This window comes from Rattus rattus, chromosome 13 (genome assembly GCF_011064425.1).
Source record: "Rattus rattus isolate New Zealand chromosome 13, Rrattus_CSIRO_v1, whole genome shotgun sequence".
Taxonomy (NCBI): Eukaryota; Metazoa; Chordata; class Mammalia; order Rodentia; family Muridae; genus Rattus; species Rattus rattus.
Genome location: NC_046166.1, coordinates 69,694,864 through 69,713,369, shown reverse-complemented (window position 1 = coordinate 69,713,369; position 18,506 = coordinate 69,694,864). Strand labels below are relative to the sequence as shown.

Sequence of the window (18,506 nt, the reverse complement as noted above, 5' to 3'; positions counted from 1 at the left end):
TCATTGGCCTCTGGCCTTCTTCCTATGCTATGTCCCACCTCAGGACCTGACTGTCAGGGGTGGTTTCTGACACACAATGACATATATTCACCAAAATAATCAGTCTTCATAAGCACATATTTAAATTTCCTAAATAAATTACTTATCTGATAATATTTCAAAGACTTTCGACAGAACTTGAAACAATGACTATATGATTCCTAAGTTATTCCAGCTCCTAAGTGATTCTGATTTTTTAATTAGGAAACCAGAAAGATGAATGTGCTAGAAAAACCACAATTTCTTGACAGTCAAATTAACTAAGATTTAGAATGTAGACTTTCTTAATTTATACTTGATAGGAATCATCCTAGGATGAGGGAATCTTTATTTAAAGATTATAAGTTTCTCTTTAAAAAGTTTTCAAATTGAATATGCAAAGGGAAAAGCAACCGTTTCAATTTTAAGATAAACACATAACATTTGGAACCACTAACACTTCTACCCAATGTGAACTGCATTAGATAGCAAGCTCCCTTTCAAGAAGACATTCAACAATAAACACAATTATAATAGGCTAATCTTTTCTCAAGAGATATAAAAATATATTAATTCCTTGATTTTATAGTTTTTAGAAAATTTGAGAAGCTTAGAAAAATCACGGCACAAGTTCTATTAAAGCAAGACCAGCACAGCACTGTGGAGCACTCTAGTGCAGACCAGCACAGCACTGTGGAACACTCTAGTGCAGACCAGCACAGCACTGTGGAGCACTCTAGTGCAGACCAGGACCAGCACTGTGGTGGACTCTAGTGCAGACCAGCACAGCATTGTGGAGCACTCTAGCACAGACCAGCACAGCACTGTGGAGCACTCTAGTGCAGACCAATGCCAGCACTGTGGAGCACTCTAGTGCAGACCAGCACAGCACTGCAGAGCACTCTAGTGCAGACCAGGACCAGCACTGCAGAGCACTCTAGGCAGACCAGCACAGCATTGTGGAGCACTCTAGTGCAGACCAGCACAGCACTGTGGAGCACTCTATGTGCAGACCAGGACCAGCACTGTGGTGGACTCTAGTGCAGACCAGCACAGCACTGTGGAGCACTCTAGTGCAGACCAGCACAGCACTGTGGAGCACTCTAGTGCAGACCAGCACAGCACTGTGGAGCACTCTAGTGCAGACCAGCACAGCACCATGGTGCACTCTAGTCCAGACTGCACAGCACTGGGGAGCACTCTAGTCCAGACCGCACATGCAACAAATGAGTGCATAACCTTACCCAAGCCATTAAGCTCTCCTCTATTATTCCGAGTTTGTAATCATCGTTAATGGCTGGGAAATACCTAACAGCCCCGTATATGACTGGGTATACAATACCATGCTTACCCGTACCCATCAAATGATCAGTTTAGAGGCTAATTTACAAGACTGAAAACTGCTGCAATAGAGAAAGTCGTGCTGGAGACAGGCTCCATTCCCCCTGCCCAGACTTTTTACCTTCTGTGTCACCCCCGCTGGAGGCGTTTTCGGAATCCGCACAGCTGGTCGGTTCTGGCAAACAAGGGATATACCCTGGAGGAGGCAGACTCACGGTGTAGAGGCGACGCTCAGGTTGGATCTTAATGTCACCAGCTGTAAGGAGAGGGGACACAGCAGGCACTAGTAAATATTACATGATACGAGCGGACAGTTATTGGTCCTGATTATATTAGCGTCGTGTCTCCGATAAAATTCAGGGAAGACAAGAAATCAAGTAACTGAATAAAACCAGATCAGTGTCATAAACGCTGAAATCAAAACGCCAAGTATCTTGTCAGGAAAGCAAGTCGGCTGCTTGACCAGTCGTGACCAGCGAGCCATCTACAATTACTTAACGTTCACATTGAGTTAGTCAAAAGGGAAACTTGGGAGCTTTTGTAAGGTGATATAAAATATAATGAATTCATGACAATGAAACAGAAAATATAAACAGTGCATACAGCATATGCTTTGTTATCATAACATCAATCTTCCAACAATTTTTTTGTACCTAGCTCCTCCTTAACTCTGTCTCCACGTCTGTAACATGTACAGAGAGGGTGGACAAATTTTCCTCACACTTAGAACAGATGTGCCCACAAATCTATAGACACGGCCATTCATAGACACAGACCTGGACACGCTTTCAGATCAACTGTGCACACAGGCACTCTAAGTCACAAGAACATGTGCATATTATACATACGCATATAATATCCTTCTAACATCATGCAAAACACAATTCACATGTGTTACATGAGCACTTAAAATTAAGTGTGATATGAAATAGTGCAACACAGTGTATAGGATTTTAGCCAGCATACTCTTTTAATAGTACGAAATATTCTATCCACGGACAACTGTTATTTATCTTTTATCCTAAATCCTGCATGTGGGCGGTGGCTCTGAATGGTCACTGTTATGATTGGTGGCTGTGACTTGTGCTTGGGCACCTGACGGGTGTCTTAAACAAGAAGTCTTTCTTTTGGTTCACAGTTAAGAGGTGCAGCCCATAATGGCTGGAAAGGCACAAGAGTTGCTCATGGCTGTGGAAGCAGGGAAGTAAGGCTGTGTGTAAACATTTCCACAGAGCAAGAACCACGAATAGGACAGAAAGAGAAGCCAGGCTACAGACGTCAAGACCTGTGGTCCAGAGATCTACGTTCTCCATCTGCCCAGCGCCTTAAAGCCTCCACGGGGCCCCGGACATCAGACCATGATCAAGTGTGCAGACACGTGACCTGTGTATTTTACATCGGAACCATAACTCCACCCTCGCTGTGGATCCTTTTGCACGCTTGGCCATTCAGTTTCTTCTGACACCTTCTTGGGAATGGAACCGCTGGTTTGAAAAGTCCGAACTGCTTCTTGTGATTTTTATATGTACACGCCAGAGGAAGGATCTTTTCTCCCACATTCCTCCACATCTCCTACCAATCCTCTTCGCTTTTAACTTTCATTTACACCATGTTGAAGCGACTCTCACGCACTTGGCTATCTCCACTAGTCTTGCGCAGGGCAACTAGGATTTTTATTTTAAGCTGACAACTGACATTTTATTTTAAACCAGCAATGACCGGGACTCAAGAAAATCACAGCAAAGACAGACATGCTTTTAAGATAGTTAAACATGGAAAAAAAACCCCACGAAACCTTTGCTAGTTCCCTGCCGTTGATATATCTCAGTCTCTGGAGGCTAAGTATTCAGGATGTTGCCAGAATTCTGCTTCTTCTGTTAATTTGATTCGCACAGTTGATTAATGAGTACACCATTCCCTGCTAGAATCCAGGGCAGATGGAGATAGGCTTCTATGAACACTCTTCCTGCCGCGCAACGTCAACATTTGATCTTTTTTTTTTCACGGAGTATTTTTGGAGGCTTTTAACCGTTAAATCTTTCTTAATAGGAAAGTTAAATAGAACTTAGAAATGCCATTGTTCACTTAATTACTGGGATATGGGTGCAGGAAGTAACATGGGAGTGAAGCATGAGAGCACGGAAGGGGAGCGAGCCACGGAGATGGTCCTCTGGTTGGGGACCGCATGCTGACTCTATAGATGGGCTTCTAAGCTGCCCGTGACGTCACAGCTGGGGACGTTCAGGAAAGATGAGAGACTATGACTTTGGGCCCCGGTTTGCTCATCTGCGAGTGAAGGTAACCAGATCATCTATCTTAATGTTTGGTTCTAATTTTCCATAGTCTTTTGAATACGGTCTGCTGTGATGTTTACGCTTCCGAAAGTGGGTGTCCGACCTTTAGCGCAGGCATAGGGTGAGTTGGGTGAGACTTGGCGTGGCTAGCAGCCATTTGTTTCTACAGTCCGTTATGTCAAGGTAGTGCAAAGTGTATTGTGTCTGTCAGCACAGCCCCTGGGGCCACTGATTTCCCCGGGAGAGGAGTGAAGGCACAAGAAGGCAGGTGGGAATCCATCTTTACTAGTGAAAGCCATCAGCTCTGAATGTCTGGTAACACACAAAGGATGAGCGGTGGGGTTGGAGATCCCTACGCAGAGGAGTGTGCTCGGGCAGCTCTGTCTGTCTGTGGGACACGGCCAGGAAGGTTGGCTCGACTCTTCATCCTCTCCTGGAGCCACACCCATTGCTCCTGCGCTGGACACAGAATCAAGTGGGGCCCTGGATCCACGGTCCTTGGTGCTGCCTGAACACACTGTAGCTAGCTCTTCCCTCTCCACAGTGGCCTTTCCTTTTGCTTCAAAATGAAGACAAAGCAGTAAGTTCAATGGGCACTTACCAACCACGTGAACTAAGACCGAAACTCTGAAACATACTCCACCCTCCAGTCTGCCCCTGGCTATGACCAGCTCCACCCAAAGTTAGCGCTCTGGCGGCCCCTCCCCTTTTCAACTCGAGGTTTGCTGTCGCAGCCATAGTGGCTAACATTCCTTGTGAACCAAAGAAACAATTATTTCATTATTATCATCAACAGTCAATTCCATCACTATCATCTCGTTAACCAATTTCTATATCCGCTGCTCTTCCCAATCATGTTGGCCTTCTGGCCAAGGCTGAACCATGTTTGTGCTGAGACATACAGGATGGTCTTCTGATAGGTATGTGATTGGAAAGATGCCCAAGTGATGCGGGTGTCAAAGAATCTTCACTTGCTCCCTTCTACAAGACGATGTTCTACAGTCACATCACGGGTAGTACAAAGGTCAGCGAGGGGAGACAGTTATATCACGGGTAGTGCAAAGGTCAGTGAGGGGAGACAGTTACATCACGGGTAGTACAAAGGTGGAGTGAGGGGAGACAGTTACATCACGGGTAGTACAAAGGTCAGTGAGGGGAGAGTTACATCACGGGCAGTGCAAAGGTCAGTGAGGGGAGACAGTTACATCACGGGTAGTACAAAGGTGGAGTGAGGGGAGACAGTTACATCACGGGTAGTACAAAGGTCAGTGAGGGGAGACAGTTACATTACAGTTAGTACAAAGGTCAGTGAGGGGAGAGTTACATCACGGGTAATGCAAAGGTCAGTGAGGGGAGACAGTTACATTACAGTTAGTACAAAGGTCAGTGAGGGGAGAGTTACATCACGGGTAGTGCAAAGGTCAGTGAGGGGAGACATACAAGTCTAACAATAAGTCTCCCTCCCACTGTGCTCTGGCCTCCTGCCTCCTTTCTTGGGAAGCAGTGAATCTTGCTCTATGCTGTGGACTTCTGCAAGGCTCCTGGTGAGTCTGAGAACAGAAAGACACACTGCTCCTGTCTCATTCTCTGTAGTGAAGCCTGTGGTAAATTTAATGTCTTTGTCTTCCGACCTGATAACACTATCTTGGTCCTCACTCTAGGAGACCACCTAGGGGCTCGTATGCCTTTTGAAGTGAGCATAGCCCCCCACAGAACACGTGTTCTACAAATCACTTAATCAACCCTTCTCCCAGTCCCAGGGTCGGTGAGAAGGCTTAGCAGGTAAAGTACTTTTGCCAAGCTTGGAAACCTGAGTTCGATCCCAGAACGTGCACAGTGGGCAGAACTGACGTCTATAGGTTGTCCTCTGACCCCTACAAGTACACTATGGCGCAAGCACGCGCTCCTCTGCCCACAGATAACAGATGGATAAACACGGAAAAAGGTTCGAACTAGCTCGAAGTGGCGAAGATTGAGACTTCTAATCTCTCTTTATTCTGAGCAACGTCATCGTTAATAATTTCGAGTGTGTCAATCTTGGTATATAGGAGTTAGTTCACAGGGAGACTGGGCTAGAGGTAGAACTTCTGGACACGCATGGTGTACTTGGAGCTGACCATATCTTCCGTCTGCCTTCAGTCACGGTCAGGCTTGCACGCCTGACAAAGGGCATGGGCCAATGAGTCCACGGCAACATTAGAGATGAAAACGGGATCCCAATTCACTTGTGATTTGTGTTTTTCACATTAGTAGAAGCTGAGCGCTCTATTTCGTTACTGTTGGGAGAGTCGCATATTTGGTTTGTGAAATGCCAGTGACCCTGCTTTGCCCATTTTTTTCTGAGATATTTATCCTTTTTTTTTAATGAACATGCTAACTTTTTAGATATTAAAAAGTTAGCCCAGTGCTAGCAGTTGCCAATGTTTTCTTAGTTCATTGTTTGTGGCAATTCTGATAGGTATAATCTATACTTTTTATGGCCCTGGGCTATGTGTGTGTGTGTGTGTGTGTGTGTGTGTGTGTGTGTGTGTGTGTGTGTGTATGTGTGTGTGTATATATACATATATATATGTATAACTTATAGGGAAAGACTTCTCCTGTGTGGTCTCGCACTTCTGTATTCTATTGTTCAATTTAAAATTCTGCATCACTCTGCATCACTCTAAATAGTCAGCTCATCTTTCCTCAGCTATGCAGGTGGTCTCAACAAAATAAATGGAAAAAACAAACCACAACCCACTACTCATTAGTCTCACTGTGCTCTGTGGACTGGAAGATCAGGAGAACACTGCAGGTAAAAATACTCTGTATCTGAGTGTCCATTGCCTCAATTCCTACATCACCAATTGTGGCCAAGGAGTGCTGGACACAAGCTGTTAGCATAATGGGAAACAGGGTTTTAAATTTAAGCTAAATAAAGTCTCAACTTAAATGTCTGAATGTGGATGGAGGGCCAGTTGTAATTAACCACCTAAACAAGGAAAGGCCGAAGGGATGTCGCCTCGCTGGGCAAGGGCCTCGCTGTGCCCTGACTTCAGTGGTCTGTCTGGCTTAAACTCTCATTCATGCTGTGTTTTTCATAACCATGTGTGCACAGTGGCCTGTCATTGAGAGTGGCCCTCACAGTGCCCCTTACTGGAGTCAGCTCCTGGACCTTGGCATGCGGCATTTCAAATGCACCTCTGTGGCTGCCTCCTGTGCTATGCTATCTCTCCAATCTCCCCTCTGCAGAAACCAGGGAAACATTTGTAGCTAACCATACCATGGGCACAGTTTTATTGCATTTTCCCCCACATTTCCATTACTTTTTTCACAGGTTTGATCATGTCCCCAGTAGAGTGTGAGTTTAAGCTTGGCGGAATGTGTCTGTTTTGCTACTCCACAACCTATAATCACCGCACAATATGTTTATAAGAGAAATTGCTGTCTGATTGGTAATTCCTAGTGTTGTTTCTGCACTGCAGTGATGGATTTCAGACTCTCTGACCCCTGGAGGTCTACCTGACTGCTCAGATTTTATAAATCCAGGTCCTATGGTATCATTTTGGGCAGGCAAAGGCATTTGTTGGGCCAGATATGATTTTAAGCACTAACATCACAGCTAGGTTAGGATGGGACTCATTGCAAGTATCCATGAAGTCCGAGTCTCAGTTTGAACAGCTGCTGGAGAACTGAATCAAGTGCACACCAGTGGCTTAGCAGCAAGGAGAGCGCCGTAGGGGCCAGGACCAAGGACAGCACCACACGGATCGGGACACCGCATCGGAGGACAAGGAGCCTTTGGACTGGAATCAGCACCAAGGACAGCACCCCCATGCTAGCGGTAAGACCGAGGAGCACAGCAACCCAGTAGGAACAATACAAAGAATAGTGCCTTCAGGGGACATTAGAAATCAGCTCTTGGAGAGGGGGTTTGGAGGTGGGGTTCTGTCTCTCTCTGTGGTTGGTGTCCCTTTGTCTTCCCTTTGTACTTCCCCAGACAAGGTTAACATGCTATTGACTGAATATGGCTGATGAAGGATACCTCCCTTTCCTAGGGGACTAGAGAAGACCTGAAGATGCAGAAATGAGTGTGTACACTGATCTACAGAGCAAGGGAACCTGATCCAAAGTGGCAACAGAAAGGCGGACACCGCTGCCCTGTGGGAGAGTCACTGGGAGGTGTTCGAGCTTACGCGAGTGACTGTCTCTCCATGCAATTCCAGGGAGGATGCTTAAATCCACACGGTATGTTTCCAGGCATGCGTCTACAGGAAAAATGAAACTGACATGGATCCCGTGGTTACTTTTCCGCTGGAGCTGTCCTTAACAGTGAGACTCAAAAGGATTTGGCGATTTCAAACCTTAAAACATTCTTCTCGATGAACAACACCACGTTTAATTTCTCCACTTCCCATTCATGTTAAGGAGGAAGATCTCAGGGAGTATTCAAGAAAATTATAAAACTAGATTTGGGCTTTTTCTCATTCACATATTTTTAATATCTTTAAACAATTACAGTCAGCATACATGTTTGCAGGATCCGTACTATGTACAGATCAGTGTACCCTGCTGTCAACTCACTCCCACTGCCTCCCCACCCTGCAACTTCCGGATGCCTGTCCACCCCGAGAGCCCCCCTTTTGCATCCCTAGCCCATATTATACACATGCGTGCAATTAAATATTCCTTTGCATATGACAAACCATGAAATATCATGCCTCTCTCCCCCTAGATTACCCTCATGAATTTCCCTAAGTGGCTATGGATCAGGCTATTATACCTCAAAAACAAAACAAACAACAACAACAACAAAAAAAACCAACCGAAGAATAATAATGAAAATTCACAACGTTGTACAGCAAGTGTGGTCATCAGTCAAGGAAAAGAGTAAACATTTCCCACAGTTCCATCAATAAAGCTGCCGTTATTAAAACACAACTGAACGCTTAAAATCTGAACTGCCCACGTGGTTGGAATGCACTTCTCTCATGTCAAGCAATGTATACGCACATACTTCACAGCCTGGCTTTAATGCACCAAGAGCATTCCAGTCTATGAATATACACAGCAAACCAGTTTCAAATACCGAGTGCTCAGCTTTATAACCTGAAGCTCAGAGAACTGTCTGATGCGGCTTGTGTCCTCCCACATCATAGAGAGGGAAGGGAAGTTGGCTCAGGCTCCCAATTACAAGACCCGTGGCAGTCAAAAAGCTTGCCTACAGGCTGCAAACCACCTCCAGGCGACACTTTCTCAGCAGCTGCCCTGTTCCTGGCTACATGAGCTAACCCCCCTCAGTCAGTCCAGATGCCAATCATCCCTTACCCCACACCTGAAGACTTGAATCATTTTAATGAACGGGTGTGGAATAGGATGTCAGACCATGTCCTGCTCAATCGTTGCCTTTATGGTTTCCCAGTTCTCTCCTCCCGAATCTTGCTAAACATTAAAAAACAAAACAAGGGCTGGAGAGATGGCTCAGAGGTTAAGAGAACTAACTGCTCTTCCAGAGGACCTGAGTTCAAATCCCAGCAACCACATGGTGGCTCACAACCATCTGTAATGAGATCTGATGCCCTCTTCTGGTGTGTCTGAAGACAGCTGCAGCATACTTATATATAAAATAAATAAGTAAATCTTTTTAAAAAAAAACCCAACAAAACAAAACCATGTGTTCCTACCGAGATTCACACTCGCAGCTGCTCCAAGTTAACCTCTTAAGCAGGAAACCAGCTTCCAGTTCAGTTTCCTACGGCAAGAGGACGGAGGTATGCAGACAGTGGTGCCTGCTGTCTGGTAGGCAACGAAACATGACTGATAGTTTGGGCATGAGCAATGCATTCAAAAGACTATGACGACCATCCTAGATTACTGTACCAGCTCCCTGCCATAGCTGTAGAAGAAAGGAAAACTTTCCTTGACACAAACCACCTTTACACCCCATAGACCAAACCTAGGGGAAACACGGGAAGCAGTAGTTAGGGCTGAAGAGAAAAAAGACTGTAGCCAAGAATCTGTAGGACAAAAAAAAATGAATCTATGATCACTAATACACAAAGGACCACTGAGACACAAACAACAGCACTGTGCTCATTGTGCCATGACTGTGTGGTAACTACAGCCATCTGACATTTGACAAAAATGCCCAAGACATATACCGACGATGTAGGAGGATGTCATAGGTGAGGCAGGCACAAGATAGAAGGAGACCTGTCATTGAAGGAGAAGGAAGGATGGGCGGGAGAGAAGTTTGAAGGAAGAGGAGGAGACTGGAACAGAGGGAGGGAGAGACAGGAGGGGGAGAGAGGGAGAAGCCGTGGCAGGACGATGGAGGCTGACGTAAAGATTTCTCTCGCTCTGTGTATTTACAGGTTGATATTAATGTTCTCCAGGGATGGATGGTACCGGGCTTTGTATGTATAAGTGGGCAATTATATCTTCCCAATTGGGTCAAAGGTTATTGTGTTGTGTGTTCTTTTATGTGACGGTTTGAGTGTAGGAAAGTGTGCAGCGGCAAGAGACACTGGGCCACCACGGAATTGAGATATGTTTCCACCAAGCTATCTAGCAGATATCTTGGGGCACCGCGGTGCTGGACCTAGCGGGGTAAAAGACAACAATATCTTTTTATATTTTATATTTTTACAACACGAAGAAGACAGCATTCTTCAATTGATGGTGCTGGGAAAACTGGATGTCCACATGTGGAAGACAGATGTTAAACTGATATCTCTCATCTCGAACAAAAACTAAGTCCAATTGGATCAAAGACCTAATGTAGCATGGGGCATGCTAGAAGGAAACAGCACACTACAGGACATAGGGGAGGAAAGGATTTTCTGAGTAGGACACCGTTTGCCTAGGAATTAAAGCCAACATTGGACAAGTGGGACCTCATAGGACTAACGAGCTTCTGAACAGCCAAACTGAGTGAAGAAGCTCACAAAATAGTAATCCTTGCCGGTTATAAATCTGACAGAGAATTCATACCCAGGATGTATGAAGAACTCAAAAATACAGAGTCGGAAACAACTGACTCAATTAACAAATGGGCTTTGGATCTGAACAGAGTTCTCAGTAGAAGAAATAAAAAACGGTTAAAAAATACCTCAAAAACATTCGTCATCCCTAACAATTGCAGCAATGCTAGTGAAAACAATTTTGAGATTTCATCTTACCCCAGTGAGAATGGGAAAGGTAACAAAAGAGCTGGCAACGGATGCTTGTGAGGTTACAGGGCACAGGGAGACTTCACACGCTGTTGAGGGGATTGGGAATCAGCGTAGAGACCCCCCGAAAAGCTAAAAATAAGTCTACCATATGACCCAGCTGCAGCACTCCGTGGCACACGCCCGAAGGACTTGGCATCCTTCGTCCACAGATACTGGCTCAGTCATGGTCACTGATGCTTTATGCACAACAGATGAACGGATAACAAGAATCTGGTACACACACAATGAAATACTATTCAACTGTGCAGAAAAACGAAATCATGAGATTTGCAGTTAAATGGCTGGAACTAGAAAAGATAGATTGAGTGAGGTAACCTAGACCCAGAAAGACACATAGCACATATTCTCTTGTATCTGTGGTTCCTGGCTCCAAGATGTGAGTATAGATCCTGTAGTAACTACAGGAAAATAGAGAGGAACCACTGGGGGTGCCTAGCAAGGTCTAACTGATCTTAGGGGGAAATAGGAAAAGGGGTATGTGGGGGCCTTAACTTGATAGGGAGGAAGGAGATACACATGAAGGATGGTAAAATAGCAAGGAGGATGTCTAAAGACATCAAAGGAACATTGTTTATCTTCCTAACATTACATATAGTACACACCCCACACACACACACACACACACACACACACACACACACACACACACACACACACACACACACACACACACACACACACACACACACACCTGTGCTGACAGTGCTTCCCCAAGACCCATGGGCTACCTATCAAAACCTTTCAAGACCAGGCATGAGAAACCTTCTTCTGAACTGGTGATCAGAGCTGCCCAAGAGACTTCCAAAACATTATAGGCTATTACTGTTGCCCTTGATTGCCTCCCTGAGGTGGGAGGGTAAGTTCCAGTTGCTGAAGACACCACGCACTTTGAATGCAGGACCCAAAAGGACCTGATAACCTCCTCCCTGAAGACCACCTTTCACGGTACCAGAAGAATTGATGCATGTTTCCAAGGGAGGGAAGCAACCAATAGTCCTATGACGCCTACAAACCACATCGACTACCATGGCTCTCTGACCCTAAGAATGCAGCAGTGGTGCACACAGCTTGGTGGTAACCAACAGCTCTCTAATCAGACTTAAGACCCACTCAAAAAGAGGGAAACCTGGTATAAGAGATTTCAAGGATCTGGAAAAGAATGTAAAACTGTCACTTTACTAAGCCAACACAATCTCTAACTGCATCTAAATATCTATCCTTATACTCATAGATGAGTGTAACTCACAAGCTTAATAAGGGAAAGTTCTTTTTGCAATGACCATCACAGAAAACCATAATTGGTCGAAAAATGCAGAGAACAAGCGATCAAAAGACTGTGTGGTGTTTCGTCCCAACTGACACATTTACAACATAACTCTTGTACCTAAGGTTCAGGGATCATTGCCCAAGAGGCATCAGAAGGATTTCAGTATTTATAGAAATATGATGTCTGCTAAGATTGTATCACCTAGAAATGTCAAAGAAGATACACCCATGGAGTCTCACCAACATGGCTGCCTAAGCAAGGCCTGAACAATGACGACATGTTAACATGCAAGGAGCGGAGCTCACAGGGCCTTGACCCTAGACAAAGGACTACAGGCAACCAAGGGAGGCTGACGGTGGGAGAAATAGTCTTCTCCAAGGCCTCCAGTTGGTTACCAAGACCAGATGGTCAGCTCTGAAATCATATACATACAGACAACAATATATGGACCAAGCAGGCTGTATTTATATATTCATGAATATATATATGTGTATGTATATATACATACATACGTATATATATATTAATGACATACACATACACATATGTCACACACATATACATATATGTACACATATATCTGTTATATCTGTATATATATTTACACACACACACACACACACACACACACACACACACACACACACACCCCAAACCCACATGGGAGAACACTGAAAGAAAAGAGGGGAGGAAATTTGAGCTGGAGCAATCAGTGGGTGGGGTCCACGGGAGGGGGTTTGGGAGGAAGAGAGGTGAGGAAATGGTATAATTATAATCCCAATGAATAAAAATAATATTAAAAAATGACAGAGAAGTGATCTCAAAAGGGTCATAAGCTCAAGATTAGCTTTTATATATTTATATGTCTGTCAGGAACAAGAGAACTCTCCCCTGCTGTGCCTGTATATCGCGTGGTCTAAGCAAGAGTCTTCTGAGGAACAGTCTCTCAGGTCGACACAACAATGCTGTGTGGGAACTGGCATTGTTGGGGCTCTCCCTGTAGCTTTTCCTGTTGCCCCATGTCTCCAGGACATGTATTTGCCAGAGTGCAATGTGCAAGAACCATTGCCTGCCCTCCCTGAGTTGATAGAAGCCGAATGGGTACTGAAGGGGTGGCCAGGAGTCAGGACAATGACTGGATAAGGGGACAGCAGCAGAGGCTCCTGTTCTAATTGTAGCTGAGCCCAAGCCTACCCACGTCCGGTCTCCTTTACCAGCACAAAACATGAAATGAACCCAACAAAAACTACGCTGTGACCTCCTCCGTGTGTGGCTGGGACGTACTGACACCAGATGCCCTCCACTGAGTCCCGTTGCGCGTGTACAGCGTGAGGCCTGTCTTGCCAAAATCGGCTGTCAAGACTTGAAAAGCGTGTTCATCCACAGACGCCCCGGGCTAAGCGGATATACTGTCCAGAGTTAAGAGAAACAGGGATGCCTGCAATCCATTCTTACCTGTCAGACCACGAACTGGCTTCTGCTGTACCGTTTCAGGGGTCGCGTCCTTGGATGGTGTGTCCAAAGCTGGAGTCTGGGGAGTGCCCTTTTCTTGACCACTTGAGACGTTAGGGAAAAGTCTCTTCAGCACTTTCTCAGTAAACACTACAAAGGCAAGCGATTAGCAATTATTTCCTGCATTTACTTGAATCACATATGGCTTTCATTCAAAACAAGGGCGTCCTTATTATCCCACAGCCAAGAGACTGTCCCCAGCACTGGTCCCCAGCGTGGCACATCCTCTCAGGCCAGCATGCAGACAACATCTCAGAGCCCACAATTCAAATGGACGCCCATGGACGCTGATCCTCAAATGACCCCCCCACTAAGAGGATGATCACCTCCGTGCTTTGGCCTTCAGAAGGCGTGGACTTGCAGACAGGGCAGGATCCTAGACCAGCTAGGGATTAGGATGCTCTGAGGTTTACTCGCTATCTCACTTGCAGGGGGTGCCTGTGCTCTATGACTGCTGTTCCCCGATGGGACTCGGTCTTACACTGAATTTCTCCTACACTGCCCACAGTCAACGAGCCACCACACGGTGGAATTGGCGCTAGGTTCCAGAAACTAGCCAGGCTGGGCAGTCTTTGTGAGGGTCATACTGCTCCTATAGCCTGATAGACAGAATAGCTCTGAGGAGACCAGGGGGCCATGGAAGGGTAAAACCTGCTCCAACATCTCTCTCCTTTAAACTGAACTAGCTGACAGGTATAACTGGAGAAACAGTTTTGCAGAGCTTGTAAAGCTTCGGCGTGCATGTGGAGATCCCTCGCTTGCACCCTCAGGAATCCTAAGGGTCCTAGAATGCTCAGCTAGTCAGTGCAAGAGGTAGAGTCCAAACGATTGAAGGCGGCGACCTGCAATGGGAAACGTGAGAAACGATCCCGAGGGTGGCCTGTGGACGAAGCAGATGAGATTTCCCTGGTCATGTACAGGGATAGCCTAGCTATAAAAGGCATGTCTTCAAATTCCACCATACTCTCAGAGAATCTGTGCTGAGAGCCACCCCTTTAAATGCGTGGTTTAGTGGTAGCGAATACATTTGTTTTTTAAAGATACTTGCTATTCTTTCTTTCTTGCAGAAGTTCTCATTTCAGGTCTAACGTTGAGATCTCTGATCCATTTGGAGTTGATTTGTGGGCAGGGCGAGAGAGAAGGACCACATTTCATTCTTCTACATGTAGATACCCAATTGTTGGAGTTGTCATAATAAATAAATAAATAAATAAATAAACAAACAAATGCAAAAGGAGTCTTTAAAAAAAAAGAAAGTGGAATTCTGAATCTAGCCTCGGGCGATACAGATATAACAGTGAAAACGCTGATGTACCAAAGACAGGCATCCTTCCCACACCAGCCCTCATCATAAGACAGGTGGGGTGACAGAACCAACAGTAACAGTAATGACCTGGGCTATCGAGACCACAGAAGGACTTAAGAATGTAGGAAAATGAGTTTACGTTTTAAAAATAAACACACGCACAATTATAAGAAAGTCCTGAAAGTTTCTACCTCAAATTTTTATGTAGAAGAGATGAATGGGAAAGTGTCATAAGACTTCAAGTGTGCAAGAGTAGACACAGATCCTCAATACACATCAAGCAGGGCCGAGGGGCGATCTTCCTTTGTAAACTGAAACTCAACAGTGTTCAGACAAAACAAGACAAGATTAAAAAAAAAAAAAAACCAACCCAAAGAGGAACCTTTCATCATCCCAAACTATATTAAAGTGTTTCGTAAGCCCAAGAAGCTACTGTGAGTTCCATGTTAGGTTAGGATTTTGTCATCAAAAGCTGCTTATCTTTGGCTTCCAACCGCTTCTCTGCAAGAGGTGGCAGGCACTCAGAAAATGCATGCCACCACCATCCTGCTGCAAACATCATTATCGTAACGGGAATGCTCAATACAGGAGTTAAGGCAAGATGTTGATAGTAACTATTTTGATGACCTCGTCCTACTATCTGAAATAGGTAACCCTTATTTTCAACGTGACTGAATTTAGAATCACCTAGGGACGCATGTCTGGGTTTGTCTATGAGAGCAGTTCCATGAAGGCTTAACTGAGGTACCTCTGTGTCAGGGTAACATCTATCAATGGGATAGGTCACACATTAAAAAAAAAAAAAACAAAAAGCAAAAACCTAACAAAAAACGGAACTTCACTACTCACTTCTCTTTGGTCCCAGATGGAGTTTGACCAGCTGTCTCATCTGCAGCTGTGACTCCACACCTGTACTCTCAGACTATACGTCAAAACAAACCCTTCCTTTTTATGAGTACGCTGTTAGCTATCTTCAGCCACACCAGAAGAGGGCATCAGATCCCATTACGGATTGTCGTGAGCCACCATGCGGTTGCTGGGAATTGAACTCTGAACCTCCGGAAGAGCAATCAGTGCTCTTAACGGCTGAGTCATCTCTCCAGCAAACCCTTCCTTTTTAAAGTTGCTTTTAGCAGACACTTTGTTACAGAAATGTAACTACTGCAGACAGTTGGTATCAGATAGAGACTGCTGTCACAACAATGCTGATCGTGTGGCTCCTAAGGCTTTCAGACAGGTTTGTGGGAAGGGTGTGGAAGAGTTTGGAGCTCTGGGCTAGCAAAGTCCTAAAGTGCTGTAAGTGGAGCTTAAAGGGCCACTCAGTGTTAGTTCAAGAAAACAGAACCCTAAGAACAATACAGACAGTGAGAGTCCAGTTCATGAGGCTTTTTTGGGGGGTGGGGAGGACAAAGGCTCTCTTGGTAAAGGAGGCTGGGTCCCATTCTGTTACATTCTGGTGGAGAATCTAGGTGCTTTCTGCCTATGTCCTTTTAGTTTGAGTGAGGCTAAATTCAAAGTGAATGGACTAAGTCAGTTAATAGGGGAACTCTCAATACAGCGTTGCACCCATGTTATGATTGGTTACTGCTCACCACTCTTAGACACACCAGGAGTGAGGGAATGGAAATACACAAAAAGAATAACGTGCAGTTTGGTGAGGGAAAGGGCATGGGTACTTTTATAGTTGCGAATAAGGCAGGTGAGAAGAACACAGACTAAACAGAGACCTAGAAGCTCTGCGCTGAGAAAACAAGGTGCGTGTCCTGAAGGAAAGACCTCGCCCATCAAAGGATCCAATTCGTAAAAGTGAAACTGATTTCAAAGAGCCTGAAATGAGAATGTGGTTGGAGGATTAGCTGTAAAAACAAAACAAAAACAATCAAATCTGCCCGGGGCAGCCCCAGGTTCACTCACAGATGTCATCACAGCTATTGCAGGAGACCAGATCACATCTCACAACCGAAGGAGAATTTGGTGGGATTTTCCACGAGGTGCTAGTTTTGCAAGCACACAGAATACAAGACCTACGGGGCTATGGAGGCTTGCACCAAGATTCCAGAAAGCAGCTGAGGACAAGCAATGTGTGGCTGAGTTGACTTTACTACGAGGAAATCCCTCAGAGGTCAAAACTAAAGTCTAACATGCAGTGGTGACTCCAGGATCTCAGAAATGCCGGGATCAAAGGAAGTCCAGCAAGGAAATCTGTAGATATATTCTATAACTAGCCCAAAAGAGAGGTCTCATATGCTACAGGTGGCAGAAATGGAGGGACAGGGATGCCCAAGGCTGTTGGAGCCCAGACGATGCCCCTGAGAGTCTCCGATGATGCACACAGAGTGCAAGTATTAGGTGTCTGTTGTCTTGGGTTTGCATCTTGCTTTGGTCCAGTCATTCTCTTGTCCTTCCATATTAGAACAGTGATGCTAGCTCTATGCCATTGTACTGGAAATGTGCTACAGTTTTTTCTTGAAATTGTCTTGAGCCAGAAGAGCGTTTGTACTTTTTGAACAACCATTGATACTGTTAAGAATATGGGGACTTGGAGAAGACCCAGGTTTGATTCACAGCGTCCGCACGATGGCTCATAACCACCTGTAACTTCAGTTCCAGGAGATCTGATGCCTTCTTCTGGCCTCTGCGAGCATCACACATGCATATGGTATCCATACATACAAGCAGGCAAAACACTCACATATGGGGGGAAAGAACATGGGGACTTCTGCAGTTGGAATGAATGCATATGTTATAAAATGGCCATAAGACTATGGGAGCCAGGAGGGCAATGCCATCAGTTAAAGTTGATGTATTTGGGAATTAAATTGACAAAGGGTGAACTTGTGTTTATTGATCGTCGTTGTCAGCTTAGGATTTAGGAGTACTGAGGAGACTGGCATTGGGTTTCTCTGTGAAAGGCTTTTCTGAGAGTTATAACTGAGGAGGGAGGGCACCCCGGATGTGGACGGTAGCATCCTATGGGCTGGGATCCCAGACTAAAGGAAAAAAGAGAAAGGGAACTAGGCAACAGCAGTCACGTCGCTAAGCTTCCGAAGTACAGCTGTGTCCTTCCCAGCTATCCCATGCTCTTGTGGCTGCAGCTAGCCGGTTATCACTGCCACGCCTTCCTTGCCAGACTGTGAGCTCAGGGGGAGCATCGGGAGCCTGGTGGTGTAACGACTGACTTTGCATCATTAAGTTGCTGAGTTCGGTACTGGCGGACTTTGGTATTGTCATTATTATGAAGCATATCCTGCCTAAATATTTTGTAAACATTGTTCTCCATCGCCTTCTGATTGGTCAAATAAAGAGCTGACCAGACAATAGCAGGGCTGGAGAGTTAAGGCTGGACTTCCGGGCTGAAAGAGAGGGTTCACAGGTAGGAACCAGAGGCGAGAGGGTGACCAGCTGGACCCGGATGAAGAAGCAGGTGCCAGGACCAGACTGAGATGGACAGGTAACTGGGCCACGTGGCAGGATGTAGGCCGGGCCAGTTTTGTTGGGCTAGAATAATGGAGGCTCTGCCTGGCTATCGTACCAAAGCTTAAATCTGTGTCCTT

The 18,506-nt window shown here is 45.4% G+C and overlaps 1 protein-coding gene across 1 annotated transcript in view; it reads right to left on the bottom strand.

The window, feature by feature from the left end:
• Erich1 (glutamate rich 1) overlaps positions 1 to 18,506 on the bottom strand; it is a 63,595-nt gene that overhangs the window by 35,702 nt on the left and 9,387 nt on the right. The window contains exons 2-3 of the mRNA XM_032918980.1: positions 13,590 to 13,736; positions 1,481 to 1,615 (exon numbers count right to left, since the gene is read on the bottom strand). Coding sequence (XP_032774871.1) covers positions 1,481 to 1,615; positions 13,590 to 13,736 — 282 coding nt within the window. The remainder of the gene's footprint in view (positions 1 to 1,480; positions 1,616 to 13,589; positions 13,737 to 18,506) is intronic.